Genomic DNA, 14,980 nt, shown 5'->3' on the forward strand with positions numbered 1-14,980 from the left:
CAGTCAATCAGAACTCTGCCTTTGGACCAAGGAGCCTTTGTTTATAAAGGGGGTGGGTGGGGTACAAGTGAAGGGGACCGTGTGTGGGTGGGTGCTGGGGAGGGTTTAATATATATACTTACATATGCATTATCTATTTTTGTAAATAAACAGAGTTGAGTTTTTATCCCTCCCCTTGATCTTTTTCCCCATCGAGTCCCTCTATTTCAACTCCAAGAGTATAGGGTATTATCAAAAAACCAAGTGCTAGCAATTCTGGAAAATGAGGTTTTATAATCTTAGCTGTGGCCACAACCTAGCAGCACAGAGCAAGGTGGGTGTCCAGGCTGCTGGAGCCACGCTCCCGGAGGGTTAGGGCTTCCACCCTCAGCAAGCACATTGCATAGGCTGCTCAGGCCAGCCAAGGGCATTGGTGCAGCAGTGAAAGCAGCAGCACTAAATGTGACCCTTGGGTTGGGGACCTCAGGATGATAGGTGATCCCTGCAGAAGAGGCAAGGGTTGGGGCCCAGGGCTAGGCCTCAGCACCAAGACGGAGCCTCAGTACTTCTAGGCCATGCTGGGGCCCTGGGTCAGGGCACTTGAGACACAAGGGAGGGATTTGGAATGCAGGGAGGGTGGAGGCAAGGACTGGCCTCTGTGGGTGGTCCATGGTGGGGGATGGACCTGTGGTGTGGAAGGAGGTCCATCTTCAACTCAGGTCTGGGCTCTAGCAGAGTGGCACTTCCGACAAAGGACATGGCCATCCAGAGGGAAACAGCCGTTGTCATCTGCCTCAATGGACAGGGCTTTCCCACAGTCCTGGAAAGGGGGAAAGGTGTGAGGAAAGCTGGCCAGGAAGGTGCCTGCTTCACCCACTACTGTGCTGCAGCTGCACCTGAAGTGGGAAGACCAAGTGTGCCTAGGGCTGACGTCCTGGCCTTGCATTGTCTTCCTGATCACAGTACCTTCCCTGCTCCTTACCAGGCCTCTTCTGTAGTACAGTCTGCAGGGAACCTCCCCACTGCCATCCCACCACAGGGCTGGAGCCTATCCCATCCTATCCCAACTCCATTCTGACTGCGTCTCACTGCTACAACACCCCCAATTCCAGTGCATACATGCACATACACACTCAAAAAAAAAGGCAAACCCACAACTCTTCCCTCCCATTGGCAAGTCCCTTAGTTTTCCCAAGGCTCAAAGAGATCTCTCAAGACAGAAGGGACAACTGACCTCACACTTGTAACACTTCATATGAAAGTTCTTATCCAGCGCGACTACTCGCACCGTCTCATCCCGGCCAGGCTCAGGCATGATGGGCTCCGAGCAGACAGAGCACCTCGGAGCATATTGCCTAAAGGGTCAGAAAGCAGTTCCAGAAGGTTCAGTGGATCCAGGCACCCTGTCAGGCATTTAGCCCTCAGGAGGGCACAGGATAAGGAAGCACGGGTTGTGTGGCCACAAGGAACACCTGCTTATTCTACACATATGGGTGGAGCAAGTTCATGAGAAAGGCCAAAGAACAAGTAGCACACAGCAGGTCCTTATCAAGAGAAATTTCCTGCCTCTCTACTCACACAATGCTCCATCTCCCACACCTCGGTCACAGGTGTTCCTCCACACCCTTACCCCACCCACACTACACTTTACCAGGAACCCTAAAGTGGAACACAAGATACCTGCATGTGCAGGTCTCCAGCCTGACCCCAGAGAAAGAAGAGGGAATCCTAGTCACCCCCAAAAAATGCCCCAGACATACAGTCCAAGCCGGTAACAGACTATTTAGTTCTGAGAAAAAGCTAGCACCCCAAGCAGCTGTGCTCCACAGGAACTCTGAGAACCCAGCCTACATGTGAATCTAGCCACTCTAGGACCAACTGCTGAACACAAGGCACATCCCATGCAGCCCAAGGGAGTCGAGGCTAACGTGGAAACAGCCTAAGGCCACAATTATGGCCAGCAACCAAGATCTGTGCTCTATGGCTGACCTACAGCCAGGTGGGGGCCTGGCTACAAGACAAAACATGGATGGAACAGAAAACAGACACGACAGATCCTCACTTGTGATAGTCAGGAACACAGTGGGGCTGATTGGCCTGGTCCACAATGAAGGAAGTGCCCTCCAGGGGACAGGCGCAGACCACACAGGTGAAGCAATGTGGGTGGTAGGCTTTGCCAGTGGCCCTCAGCATGCGGTCCGTGATGGGCTGCCCACAAGTGTTGCACTTCTCCAGAGTGTCCTGGGAGACAGTTAGCAGGTTGTGAAGGAACCAGAGTACCCAAGTCTCTTCCAGGATTCATCCAGCCCCACCCCAACCGGAAGTCCCCAGACAGACTTACAGTGTAGCAGCCCTCACAATACGGTGCCCCCTCCAGGCTATAGAACTGCTGTCCCTGCAGCTGCTGCTGACACTGATGACAAGTGAAGCAGGTGATATGGAACAGTTGTCCCAGTGCACGGACTGCAGGCTGTGCGCGGGCCAGTGGCTGACTGCATTTGCCACAGGACTCTGGGAGGACCAAAAAATTGCATCTCAACCAGAAGGACAGAAGCTCACGAGAGCTCTTGGAAGTTCATGGCCAGCCAACACACCAATAGGTGAGGTGTCCCCGAAGAGCGGGTGCTGGACTCACCATTTACCGCCACGCTCTGCCTCTGAGGGTGCTCCATGTCCTGCATCAGCTGCTGGGTCAGCTGCTCCAACTCTTCCACCTCCTTCAGGGTCAAGGGCCTGGGCCTCAGGAGAACGCCTTAAAAATAAAAAGAAAAACCAAACCAAAGCACTCTTTTATGTTCTCTAAATCCTCCCAGATGGACCTGCTGACCCCTTCTTACACTGAACTCAGCTTTTACCTCCTCCCGTGATGCTTGGTCTCCTCAAGCTCCTCTCTCCCCGGCTCCCTTTCCTGACCCCTAGCACCACACGTGGGGACAGGACTATCCTTAGCCTCCATCTCCTACTGTGTGGGACATCTTCATTTATATAATACAAACCCTTGCAACCCCTGGCATTCAGTCAGGCCAGACCAACTAAGCAGTGGGAATCACACACACAGCAGCTCAGATCACAAAAGCATCAGATATACCAGACCACAACACCAATTTCACAGGGCCTGCTCAGACAGCCCCCTCCTCCTACCACAAATGCCGCACCATATGCACGCGCGCGCGCACACGCACACACACACACACACACACACACACACACACACACACCCTGCCTGCTGTTGAGTGGCCCGTCAGTATGAGGATGTAACATAGGTCGAAAGCATAGGTTAAACCCCAAAAGCTGTGTGTAGGAGGCCAGCCCTAAGCTTTTCAAACAGACATCGTGATCAAAGTGAGGGCTTTCTAGTCTATCTGACCCCAGTCCTTCCCCAGTAAAGTCTCCAGGGGAGGGCAAAACGTCAGTTCCTAAGCCAGCCCACTCCTCCTATGTAGAAGACCCTGAGGGCTAAGAATCCTTGAGGGGAGAGAACATTCTTTGGTTAAGGGCAAGAACTTGAGGGACTCTATGACCTGTCCCAGCGTGTCCGGGTGAGTCTAGTCGACTGCAGGATTTACATGCACTCAGGACACTGTGGCCTGAATCATCTTCTGATGCCTCCATCCCTCCACCTCTGGAGCCCTTCACTATCTCCTCTCTAGTACTCAGAGTTCTACCTCCCATGCTGCACCTTCCCAAGAAAAGCACAAAAGTCCCCCAGACCTTAGTCACCTTCCCTAAAACTGACTCCTGCAGTCCCTCTACTCTTCACTAACAGGAGTCCTTGAATGCAAGCTTCACCTTTCACTTCTTCCAAGTTCCCTTCCCTGCCCTTTGAGTACAGGGAAACGGACACGGACGCAGCTCATCCTTGCTCTCTAGTGAATGCTACTATAAATGGCCATTCCCACGTTTGGAAGGATAAACTGCTCAACCACACGTCTCCCTGTGGGTACGCGTGTCCTTCCTGCAGGACACTATCAGCTGCTGCCTTCTCTGCCAGTCAGCAGCAATGTCATTGTTCAACTCCCTCGGCTTCAAAATTCTCTTCTTCCATATCATCTACCGCAGGACATCTTGGACCTTGGACCTACGCTTATCAGAACTTTGGTCCCAAGATCCTCCCCAAATATTCCCACCTCTCCTTTCACCACCCATTCTAACAGCCAAACAGAAGGTCTTGAGTGTCCCAGGGCCTGCCCACGTGCCTTGTCAATCAAGTGCCTTGGTCTAGCTTTTTCAACAAAGGCTTCTTCTACCACCCTAGGCTATCTGGTCCAATCTCTAACCCTGGGCCACAGCACTGCCTGTTTCCTGTTTTGCCTCCACACTGCAGAAAGTAGGTGGAGAGACCACTGAACACTGCAGAGTTCCCAAAACACTGCAGCACCTGCCACACCCTCCCACCCTCCAGCCCCAACCTCTCTGGTATTTGGATCTGCCAGATTCCCAGTTGCCTTCCCCACAGCAGCTGTTCCAAACTTTTTCCATCTCCCCGAGCCCCCAACAGTCCCCACCCCTCATCACACACAGCGATGAGCTCACCCCTTAAATGCCTGGCAGCTAGCCAGTTTAACTTCCCTCGTCCTTCTTTCTCTCCAATCAAACACTGTGTGTCACCCTGTCCTTCCTCCCTTCAGTGCCTCTCTGGGGTCAACTGCTGCTCTCTGAGATCTCTGGCTTCTTCCCCACTGGCTTTTGCCTCCTGATTGAAATGTATACTTGGATTCTCTTCCCCTAAGTTGAAGCTGGTGAGACACACACACACACACACACACACACACACGGGGGGGACTGAGACTCACACTCTAGTCTGACTGGAACTCTTAGTAATCCTCCTGCCTCAACTTTCCATGTTCTGTATCTTACAGACTACCATACTCAACTTCACGGCTAAACTTTGAGATCAGGCTACACTACCAACTTCCATGTTTCCACCAATTATTCATTCAACCTCTGTCACCACCATATATAGTCCAAATAGTCCTGAGGCCATCTACGAAGTCCTAAGAGTTGAACCCCTGCTTATCTAAGTCATGCTCCCTAAACCTACATGAAGTTCCCAAGGTCACATCATCCACTTCTAAGAATCCCGTCCTGGGATCTTCCTCCATTCTCTCTGCACAGCACAAAGTGGCCCAAGGTCCCTGAGGCTCTTAACTTCCTGCTATGGAATTCTTGGAAGACTTGTCAGCTACCTCTAACTTGAGGCCTGCCCTTGTGTTACAGTCCCACGTTAGCTGAATGACAGTTCCAGCTGAAGGCAAGTGCTCCTGAAGCCTGTTGCTCAACACGATGACATCTAGACCCCTCCTCTTCCCGTTCAAACCATTTCCCCATCTGCACTTCTCTATTTTGTCAGTAATATTGTTACTCCTCAACATACCCAGCTCTGAGCCTCCCTGGCATTTGTGTTCTCCCACCCCAGCTGCTCTCAGTTGCAGCCTCCTGTAGGCCCTTCCATTGGAACAGCTCTCATCCATGGATCTTATTTCTCACTGCAACTAATACTACTGTGGCCCAGGAGTGAACTCACCTGCATCCCAGATCTCCCTACCTCTAATATGCACCTCGGCTGGAAAAGCTTTGCAGTATTACTTTTCACCAGTGTTCCTGGCCAAACCACACACAACTGAGACACCATCAGTGATTCTCCAATGCGCACAAGCTCCCTACTGGAGATTTTGTTCTCTAGTGCTTCTGCCACAAATCTCCACCCATCTCAAGCACAGCTCAAAGTCTGTCTGCTAGGAGCCTTGTGCTTTCTGTTCTCCAAATAGCCCTCCTGTGTTATCCGTACCCTGGAATTCTCCACAAGATCTATCCACCTAATCCTCTTCTCAATCCCTTCTGGATTCTCAAGTCCTCAAGTACCTGAAGGCAGACCAACCTTGTGAAGCTGTTCCTAAGTTGCCAGCCCCCATGCTGGGTCATAGTTTCAAATCCCTGTAACTCAGATTCTGAGCTATCAGAATCCAGCTACACTTATTCCTACACTGTGTCTGAGTACATCCAGACGTTTACAGTTACCAGTCAGATAACCAGAAAATCCCTTCAACTCAGAAGATCTCTTTCTCTGAACTAACAGGCAACAACTGTACTGTCTGTTTCTATTTTGAGCTCTTATGTGCTAGACTAAGAAGATAAGCTGACTTGCACTCCACCATTGTTTGGGATGGGTAGCTATTTCAAAGATGGGTGTGTGGTGTGTGTGTGTGTGTGTGTGTGTGTGTGTGTGTGTGTGTGTGTGTATGTGTGTGTGTGTGTGTGTTCAAAGTTCACCCAATTTTACTAGGGCCTAACAACTTGTGAGAAACAGGCTAGAAATTCTACCCTGAACCTGTGACTTCAGAAGACTGAACCTGTTGGAGAGATCTCTCTAGCCCATAGGCCCAGCCTCCAGAGCACGGAGCAGTGCCTGGCACTCAGCTGATGCTGGCCCAGCAAGTGTTTCCTGGTGCTGACTATACTTTTATCTCTAGATGGGCCCTCAGGCAATGAAGTGCTCAGAAAACCCAGGAGCCTAGGGATTTAGTCAAGGCCCAAGAATGGGAAAAACTAAGGATGGGCTAGTGATCTCATTCTCCTCTCTAACATTCTAGGGCAGAGGCACAGGGGAAACGTTGTATCCTCTTACTTCTAAACCCCAGCTGCTGTAACGATTGACCCAGGCCCCAGCTACTCCCAGACTTCCTCCAGAAGAACTTTCTCTCTGCCAGGACAGATAACCCTACACTTCCCCCACCACCACACCCACTCTGGCTCCTCTAGTTCTCTACCCCACCCTCACCCTCTTGCCCTCTTTTTTCTGCAGTCCTATTTCATCCAGCCCCTGGCCTCAGCCTGTGGCTTCCTCACCTGGTTTTGGTTTTGAGCTGGTGGAGGCAGCGGTTGCTGCTTCTCTTGAACTAGGGGCTTCTCCTTCTGCTGAGCATAGGTGAAGCTAGGGGGCTGAGGGGAGCCTGTGCCCACAGAAGAAGGAGCTTCCAGAGGCACCGATTTTTGACTGGGCTGTGGCCCAGGTCCACTTGGAGCACCAGGGCTGAATTTGGAAGCCACGGGAGTAAATTTAGGCGCCACTGGAGCAAACTTAGGTGCTGGAGTTGGAGCCTGAGAAAGGGGACCTCGGGGCTGTGTATTAGCGGAAGACACAGGCTGGGGTTGGACATGGGGCTTGGCCTGAGGCTGGGCATGGAGCTGGACCTGAGGCTTGGCCTGCGGCTGAGGTGGTGGCTGGGAGCTAGAAGGGGCCTTCCAAGGAGGTAAGGGTGCTGTGCCCACAGGGGCAGGCTTGGTACTAGGCTTGGGAACAAATGGAGTAGCAACTGGTGGGGGTACATATCCAGATGACACCTGCAAGGAGAAGCAGAAGGGGGGGGGGAGAAATGTACTTAGAGGAGGTGGACATCTCTTCCTGTATCCCCTCCTCTCCTTCTAGGCCCAGACTTTCCTACTGTCCTGCCCCTTACCCGGGCTTTGAAGGGATCGTTCTTGGTCATGTCATCCAGCAGTGAGGACAGAGAGTCGATCTCCAGGTCAATACTGCTCACTTTCTCCCTGGGCTGGAGGGTCAGGGGTCAGAGCACCCATCCCAGTCTTCCCTTGTCGTCCCACTCCCATCGGGAGAGAGTTAAAGACTCCTCTCCAGCCCATGGAGGTGTCCCCCACCCCATCTCCAGCAAAGCTGCCCTCCAAGCCCTCCCTACCTGCGGTGGGAGCTGGGTAGGGGCCTCAGGTCCTCCCTCCTCCTCCAGTGGAGGTGGAGGGGAGGGGAAGATGTCCTCCTCCAGAGGAGCAGGGGGGAATGGTTCCTCGATCAACGGGGGAGGTGGAGGTGGGAAGGCACCTCCCAGGGCCCCCTCTGAGTCGTCGCCCTCCCCAATAACGGGAGGAGGGGGCAAAGGAAAGTCTGGGTAGGAAGGAGAGAGAAGGCTATCAGTACCGGCCCTCGTTCCTCCTCTCCTCAGCCTACTGTTTTAACCCCCTAATCCAAGAACTCTTTTTCTGCATCCCAAGAGCGTGTGCAGACCATAACAGGGGCTCAGGATGCCCTGGGCGAAGCAGGTCGAGTGAGAACGAGCTAGGTTGAAGAACCGTGCAGCTCCCGTTACACTTCAGAGAACGGATCCAGAGGGGAAGATTCCTGGCCCACATTCCCGCCTCCTACCCCCAGGCGGGAGTCTTGGAACAGTCCCAAGGGTTCTGGCTCCCAGCCAGGAGCTCCAAGATGAGGTAAGAACATCTGCTCAGGACAGGGTAGCCACCCAGAGCCCAGCCCCCTCCACAACAGCCTTTCCAGACAACCCCAAATTCCCCAAACCACCGACCCCCCACCTGGCGCCCGAGAAGAATCGGGGCCCCCAATCCCAGCCGCATACCTTCCGGGGGCGGTGGGGGGATCTCGCCCACCCGGCCCATCTGTGCTCTCTGGGCCCCGGCTGCCACAGGAGACTCGCTGTCCCCAGGCCGGAAAGGATTCACTTTGGGCTTCGGGGCCACAACCGGGGCGAACTTCTTCTGCGGGGCGTAAAACGCGGGGGCCGAGACGGAGACGGAGATCGCGGGAGGCGGGCGGGGGGCCGCCATAGTCAGGCCGGGCTGCTGGGGGGTGGGTCGTCAGGTTACGCAGAGCGGTGCCGGGCTGACACTCCTCGGTCCAAGAGCCCCTCGGTGACCCCACCCTCGCCTCCCCGCGTCCCCTTCCCGGGGCTGCGGAGCTTCTCCCCGCGCCTCACCGCGGGCAGGAGCGTGAGAGCCGCGTCTCGGATGACCGCCTCGGCGCCGAGTCCGCGGACTCTGCGTCCCGGTCCGGAGCAGCTTCTAGCCAAGCGGGGAGGGACGACGCGCAAGGGAAGGGAGGGAGGGGGCGGGGAGAGAGCGGCGCTCAGACCATACAAGGAGCGGCCCGGAGAGGGGGCGGGGAGAGGCCGGGGAGGGAGGACCGGGCAGGAAACTCCCCCAGGAAGGGGCCCGGGTCCTGCCCTGGGCTGCAGGCTCTGCAAAGGTCCGCCTGCGGCCTCCCTACGCATCACCGCCCCCGCCGGGCACAGACCACCCTTCCCCAGCACAGGCCTCTGATGTCATTTCCTGACCTGCCACCTACCCCCTATCCCCCCTCCCGACCGGCGAGGGCTGGAGAACTGACTCACCGTCCGCACTCCCCGGCTGTGCAGGCCGGCGAGTATCCCAGAGGTCCCGAAGCTGCTCAGTCCCGCTTCCCGGGCCTGTCTACCATTGACTGACCCCGCCCCTCCCTGCAGCTTCAGCTCCGCGTCCCACGTGTCCAGTGGTCAGTCCCGGAACGTAGGACTGAGATGGGACCCTACTCGTGGGTGGGCGGGGATGGTGAGGGGACGTTCGCTCTGCTGGCACCCGGCTCCCAGGCCGGCCTTCTGTAACGCACTAGTGTGTGAGTAGGAGCCTAAGCGCTCTAGGGGAATGCTAACTTCCTGAGCTAAACTGCCTCTTAAGGCTTCTAGGAATTCGCTTAGAGCTAGACCCGCCTGCAAATTTGTTGCCCCGGGGAGAGTGTCCAGTGCTTTGAGTCCAGGAATGGAGGTACAAGGGCGAGGTCAGGGTGAGCGGTCTAACAACCTAGGAAGACCCAAATAGCCTCCGGGGACTAGTCCTTGAGGATCTCTTCAAGCCTTTCCCAGCCCCTCAAGAGTCTTCGGGTTGTCAGCGGCCCCCAGGACAAAGCTCGGTGGAGCCCCCCACTGGTCCAACCGGATTCCTCAGCCTGAGACTGTGCCCCAGGCTACATGAAAGAAGTCTGACAAAGCTGATGTCTGCTTTTCTTACTGTCTTAATCTTCCTTTTCTTTTCCTTCCCTTCTTTTTGTTTCTTTTTCTTTTCTTTTTGTAAAATTATACACGGAAACTTCGTCCAAATTATAGTTACGCGTTAGAGTCTCTAGTCCAATATCCAACCCTCCGGTGCTTCATTTGGTTTTACCCTGTCATCCCTGGCTGAGGTTCTCACTGTCTTCTGAGTTTCCAAACCTTGGCGCTCCCCATCTATTGCATCCTACGGTCCAGAAACCTTGAACTGTGCTTTAGGGGCATGCAAACTAACCCCAGGAACTTAAGATGAGAAACTGGGTATGTTACCTGAAAAGATGGCCCCAGGGGGCGCACTTAGGTCCGAGTTAATTAACCCCTTTGGCAGAGCTGCAGTACAGAGTGAGGCCAGGGAGCCCGGTTTCCAACCCAACGGACACGTTTCTTCATTCGGTTTCATTGCCTCGACTGTAAAAGGGATGGCATCTAATTCATTTGCCTGCTTCCTTATGTGAAGAAATAAACAGCATGCCATGTCTGAAAATTCTATATAGTTCACAGCATTACCTCCATGCAAGTCCCAAGCTGGAAAAGAACGGAAATTTCCAGCCAGTTAACCTAGGCAGCTTTCCCTCACATGCTCCCTTCCAGTTTGCCAGACAGGTTTAATGTGTCTTGGTTGATTCAATGCCCTTTCCTTCCGTCAACCTTATGTCTTGAGTCATATCTATGACTGTGCATTCATCATCGTTCCAGGCCCCATACTTTTCTCCGTCATCTTAATGTTTCCATCACCAGTGTTTTGCGTTGCATGTGTGACCATGTATGACACAAAAGTGCTCGGGTATACACATCCTAACATGCACGAGCTGGTCCTAGGCCTGTTCCTATGAAGATCTGTTAGAAATTTGACACTGGATTTATTCTGCGTGTTAGAGATTATTTCTTGGGCTTCTCAGACTGAGTCGTCAGCATCCTTCCAAATATGCCCGTGTTGGGGAAGTGGAGTTTCCAGATAAGTTTATAAGAGTAAAAGCCACCTACCCTCTAAAAACCTCTTTAAGGAGCATCGAAAAATAGAGTATGTGTAATTGTTGGCAGCTGAACCTATTTATAAATCAAGAATAGGAGAGTGTGTAGGCAGACTCCATTTCACAGACAACTAAGAGCATTCAAGATGCAAAATATTAGAGCTAGGAGTTTTAAGCCAGTCACTCTAAATACAAATTAAAAACAAAACAGAATCTCCGAAAGGGTCAGAATGACTGTCCCAGGATGTCTCGGGTGGAGGTTATAGTCAATGCAGACAGCAAGCAGAAACTACCTTAATGATTCTCCGTGGTTTTTCCTATTTGATGTTCTTGGGTAATATGAGTGATGTGTAGGAAGTCAGTCAATGTCTCCATTTCAGGCATATAGTAAACCAGAGAGAAGAAACCAGAAAATGACCACTGACCTTGGCTACTAAAATATCCTACACACTTCCTTTATATCCACTAACTATGAGATATAAAGCCCCTCCCCCCAAAGGTATACGGTAACAAGTGTGACATTCAAAGCTTTCCTGGAAGAAACATCATAATGACCAAAGAAAGAATTGCAAAGCAAAGATACTATCAGAAAGAAGACTTTCCAATATGCTGGCTGCAAGCAGACAAAAGAGTGAAGATAGGACGCACTACCGTAAGCACCAGCGAACCGCTGAAACATTAACAATGACTGCAATAATCGCTCACACTCAGACTAGGTACAGCTCAATGGTACAGTGCCTGCCTTGCATGCATGACACCTCAGGCTTGATCTCCAGCAGTACAGCTATGCACACACACCCATATGCATCAAGGCCCGTATGTGAACATAATCTCTGGCACAACTGCACACACAGAGATACAAGCAGAGAGATAATGCATTAACATTGTTGGCTGTTATACAATTCTATGCTGTAGGAGTATATTACTTCCATTTAATATTCACAATAAACCCGTAAGGGTATATTATTGTTATTATTATTGTTATTGTTATTATTAATTATAATATTTGGCTGCTAAGGCAACTAAAGCTAACTAGATGTTGGAGACTCACCTTCTAAACTACATAATTTTTGTAAGACAGTATGATGGTTAGTTTTTTTTGACAACTTGGCACAGCTAAAGTCATCTTGGAAAAGGGAACCTCAAATGTGAAAACACCTCTATCAGATTGCTTCTAGGGAAGTTTGGAAGGCATTGTCTTGCTTTATGATGGATGTGGGAGGACCTTGCTCACTTGGGGCAGTGTCATCATTCATTGAACAGGGGGTCCTGGGATATACGTAAAAGCAAGCTGAGCTAGCCATGAGCAGCAAACCAATAAGCAATATTCTTCTATGGTCTCTGCGTCAGTTCCTTCCTCCATGTCTTGAATGCTTGCCCTGGCTTCCCTCAATGATGGACTGTGACCTGGGAAGTATAATTCAAATAAACCCTTTCCTTCCTGTCAGCATCAGAGTCTTTCTGTCCTTGTGTGTGCTTGTGCACCTGCACTTGCATTCTGCCTCTATAAATTGTTTATGACATCATTAAATAGTATCACGTTGCCAGAAAGTTTCCGAAGATCATTAATGTCAGGTTTTAGGTTTGGGGACTAGAATCAGAGATAGTAGCCAGGCTATGGTAGCCCATGCCTTCCTTTAATCCCAGCAGAGGCAGGCTGATCTCAACTCTGTGAGTTGAGGCTAACCTGGTCTACAGAGTGAATTTCCGGACAGCCAAGGCTACACAGAGAAACCCTGTCTCAAACAAACAAACAAACAAACAAACACATAACAAAAAACAACCAGGGATAGCCAAAGACTTTTATTGGTTTTATTTTTCCATAAACATGGACTGCTTTTATAATCTAAGAAACAAGAGATGAGAGAAGTGAAACCCCATCCTGCCTCTGCTTTTGCAGAGGGCTCTCTTTGCACAGAGTGCTATATACATTATGACTTAGAGTTTCCCACGTGTAGCCAAAAGTGTTGAGGCCCTGGTCCTGCTGGCACTTGTTTGTCAGTACAAAAGACTCTTGGACTTGAGAATGTTGATGGGAATGGGGATGAGACGAAGGTGAAGCTTTGTGGCCAAGGCCCCACCCAACAGCTTCCTGCTATGCCCAGCTGCCATCCACAATGGAGGGGTAGAACAATTACTTCTAGGTCAGTCCAAATGACTGATGTATGTCAGCCTCCTCTTATATGTACTTTCTCTTCCTTTTCCCCAACCTCAGGTCAACCCATATTTTCACATAACTTCCATATTCTAAACAACCTAAGTCCTTGCTCTCAGAAGGAAAAGTAAACTTACATTGGGTTTGTTTGTTTGTTTGTTTTATCACCTACTCCACAGTGCTTTCTTAGTGAGGAGACATAAAGACAATAGCTGGGTGGCCTTCTTAGCTCTAAACTCTGTGAGGATCACATCAGGTCTGTAAGTAGAAGAGAAAGGACTACGGGGCCAAGTCTGCAGTGGTCAGAGGAGCAGTAACAGGTATGAGACCTTCATTCACCCTTGGTGCTGGGCCAGATGGGAACCCAAAAGCATTGCAAGCGTCAGCTCACAAATGTGGGGGCCAGGCAAGGCAGATGGTCAAATGGCAAAGAGTCAGCAATCATAGGAGCTGTGAAGGGCAGACAGGAAAAGAGGCCCAGGGCACCCACAGCAACACAGGCAGATTCCTGGCACAGAGACTACCGGTAGTGGGGCATCTGCTGCTTCCGTCTTCTGTACCCAGAGGAAGGCAGAACCAGAGAGCCTGGCCTAGAAGCTGCAGCATTTGTCACTGAAAATAGCTATGTCATGACAGGCAGTAAACATTTCAGGGGCTCGAGTGAGTATGGATAGACAACCTATCGTGTCAGAGATGGAAAGTACTTATGTGGAACTGCTTCCTACCTCCACTCCCTTTCATCAAGGCAAGTTGAATGTCAGTAACCCACCCAAGGGGTTGATCTAACACAGGAAGTGGCAGCTCATGTTAACCAGCAGAGCCTGCTTATGCCACCTGCTTGGTTGCTATTTACCTCAACACCCAGGGATGAGAGCTACGTGGCAAATGGCTGCTGTGTCAGAAAGAGGAAAGGAATTTACCCAGAACAGCAGATGCCAAGATCAGCGACTTGCTTGGGCAAACTATTGCAGATCTGATACAGAAGTATGAGCTGTAATACTCGTGCCACCTCCCAAATCTCTCAATTCCTACTTGGTTGCTACAGTTGGCTTAGTAGCAGTCCAACATAGAGCTTGGCACAGATCTAGAGGCATACATCATCCATTTACTGACTGACGCTGAGTTTCAGAACCTCTAGAATCCATAGTAGATGGCCTACCCTGTAGTTGAAAACAGCTTCAGGATCTTCATAACACCCCAACTCACTCATTCATTCATTCAACAATATTTAGCGTGTACCACACATAGAACATTCTGTGGTGGTATATAATATGAACAAAGTTGCTTCTCAGCCTTTTGTGTAACATCAAGCCTAGTACAATACTGAGTGAAGGCAGATGTGCTGCCAGCCCTCATAGAGAGTCTGCTCCCTTAGGGGAAATGTTCATCAAATAAAACCAACATGGAGCTGTTCCAGAGACTTGAAAGACCATAGAATTAGGTCTTTTACCTAATTACCTGAGCTCGAAAGCTCAAGCAAGGTTTTTCCGATATGAAATCAGGAAGATGGGCATGTTAACTGGAAGGAGCAATTTCAGCAAGACTCTGTGACAGTTGGGAACATAGCCCATGCTGGAACCCCAGAGAAGTAAGACCACAGGGTGTCTGAGGGTGAGGGGCAGTGCAGGTTGAAGAGAGGCTGGATGTGGGGACTCCAGAGCTTGAAGAAGAGGTAAGGCTTCATCTTAAGAACAATGTGAAGCTACTGCAGAGTTTTAGGTTACATAGAATGGAATGACAAGAGTTCTGAATTTTATAAGTGCCACAGTAGGACAGTTTGGTAATAGCAGGAACATGTGTGTGATGGTTTGAACAGGAAAGGCCCCCATAGACTCGTGTTTGAATGCTTGGCACACAGGGAGTGGCACTATTAGGAGATATGGCCTTGCTGGAGGAAGTGTGCCATTGTGGGGGAAGGCTTTGAGGTCTCAGATGCTTAAGAGTTCTCTTCCTGCTGCCTACAGATCAAGATATAGAATTCTCAGCTCCTTCGCCAGCATCCTGTCTGTCTGCATGCTGCCATGTTTCCCACCATGATGATAATGGAC

General features: G+C 51.0%; 1 protein-coding gene across 1 annotated transcript; it reads right to left on the reverse strand.

The window, feature by feature from the left end:
* Positions 1-20: 20 nt before the first annotated feature.
* Positions 21-9,030, reverse strand: Zyx (zyxin). The gene is made up of 11 exons (XM_032906654.1): positions 8,703-9,030; positions 8,346-8,568; positions 7,674-7,876; positions 7,437-7,529; positions 6,811-7,320; positions 6,483-6,490; positions 2,615-2,712; positions 2,321-2,490; positions 2,042-2,220; positions 1,214-1,334; positions 21-799 (listed from the first exon to the last, which is right to left on the reverse strand). The coding sequence occupies exons 1-11, from the start codon at positions 8,994-8,996 to the stop codon at positions 695-697; spliced, it is 2,004 nt and encodes a 667-aa protein (XP_032762545.1). The 5' UTR covers positions 8,997-9,030; the 3' UTR covers positions 21-694.
* Between the last annotated feature and the right edge of the window lie 5,950 nt (positions 9,031-14,980).

Source organism: Rattus rattus, chromosome 6 (genome assembly GCF_011064425.1).
Source record: "Rattus rattus isolate New Zealand chromosome 6, Rrattus_CSIRO_v1, whole genome shotgun sequence".
In the NCBI taxonomy this organism is placed as follows: domain Eukaryota; kingdom Metazoa; phylum Chordata; class Mammalia; order Rodentia; family Muridae; genus Rattus; species Rattus rattus.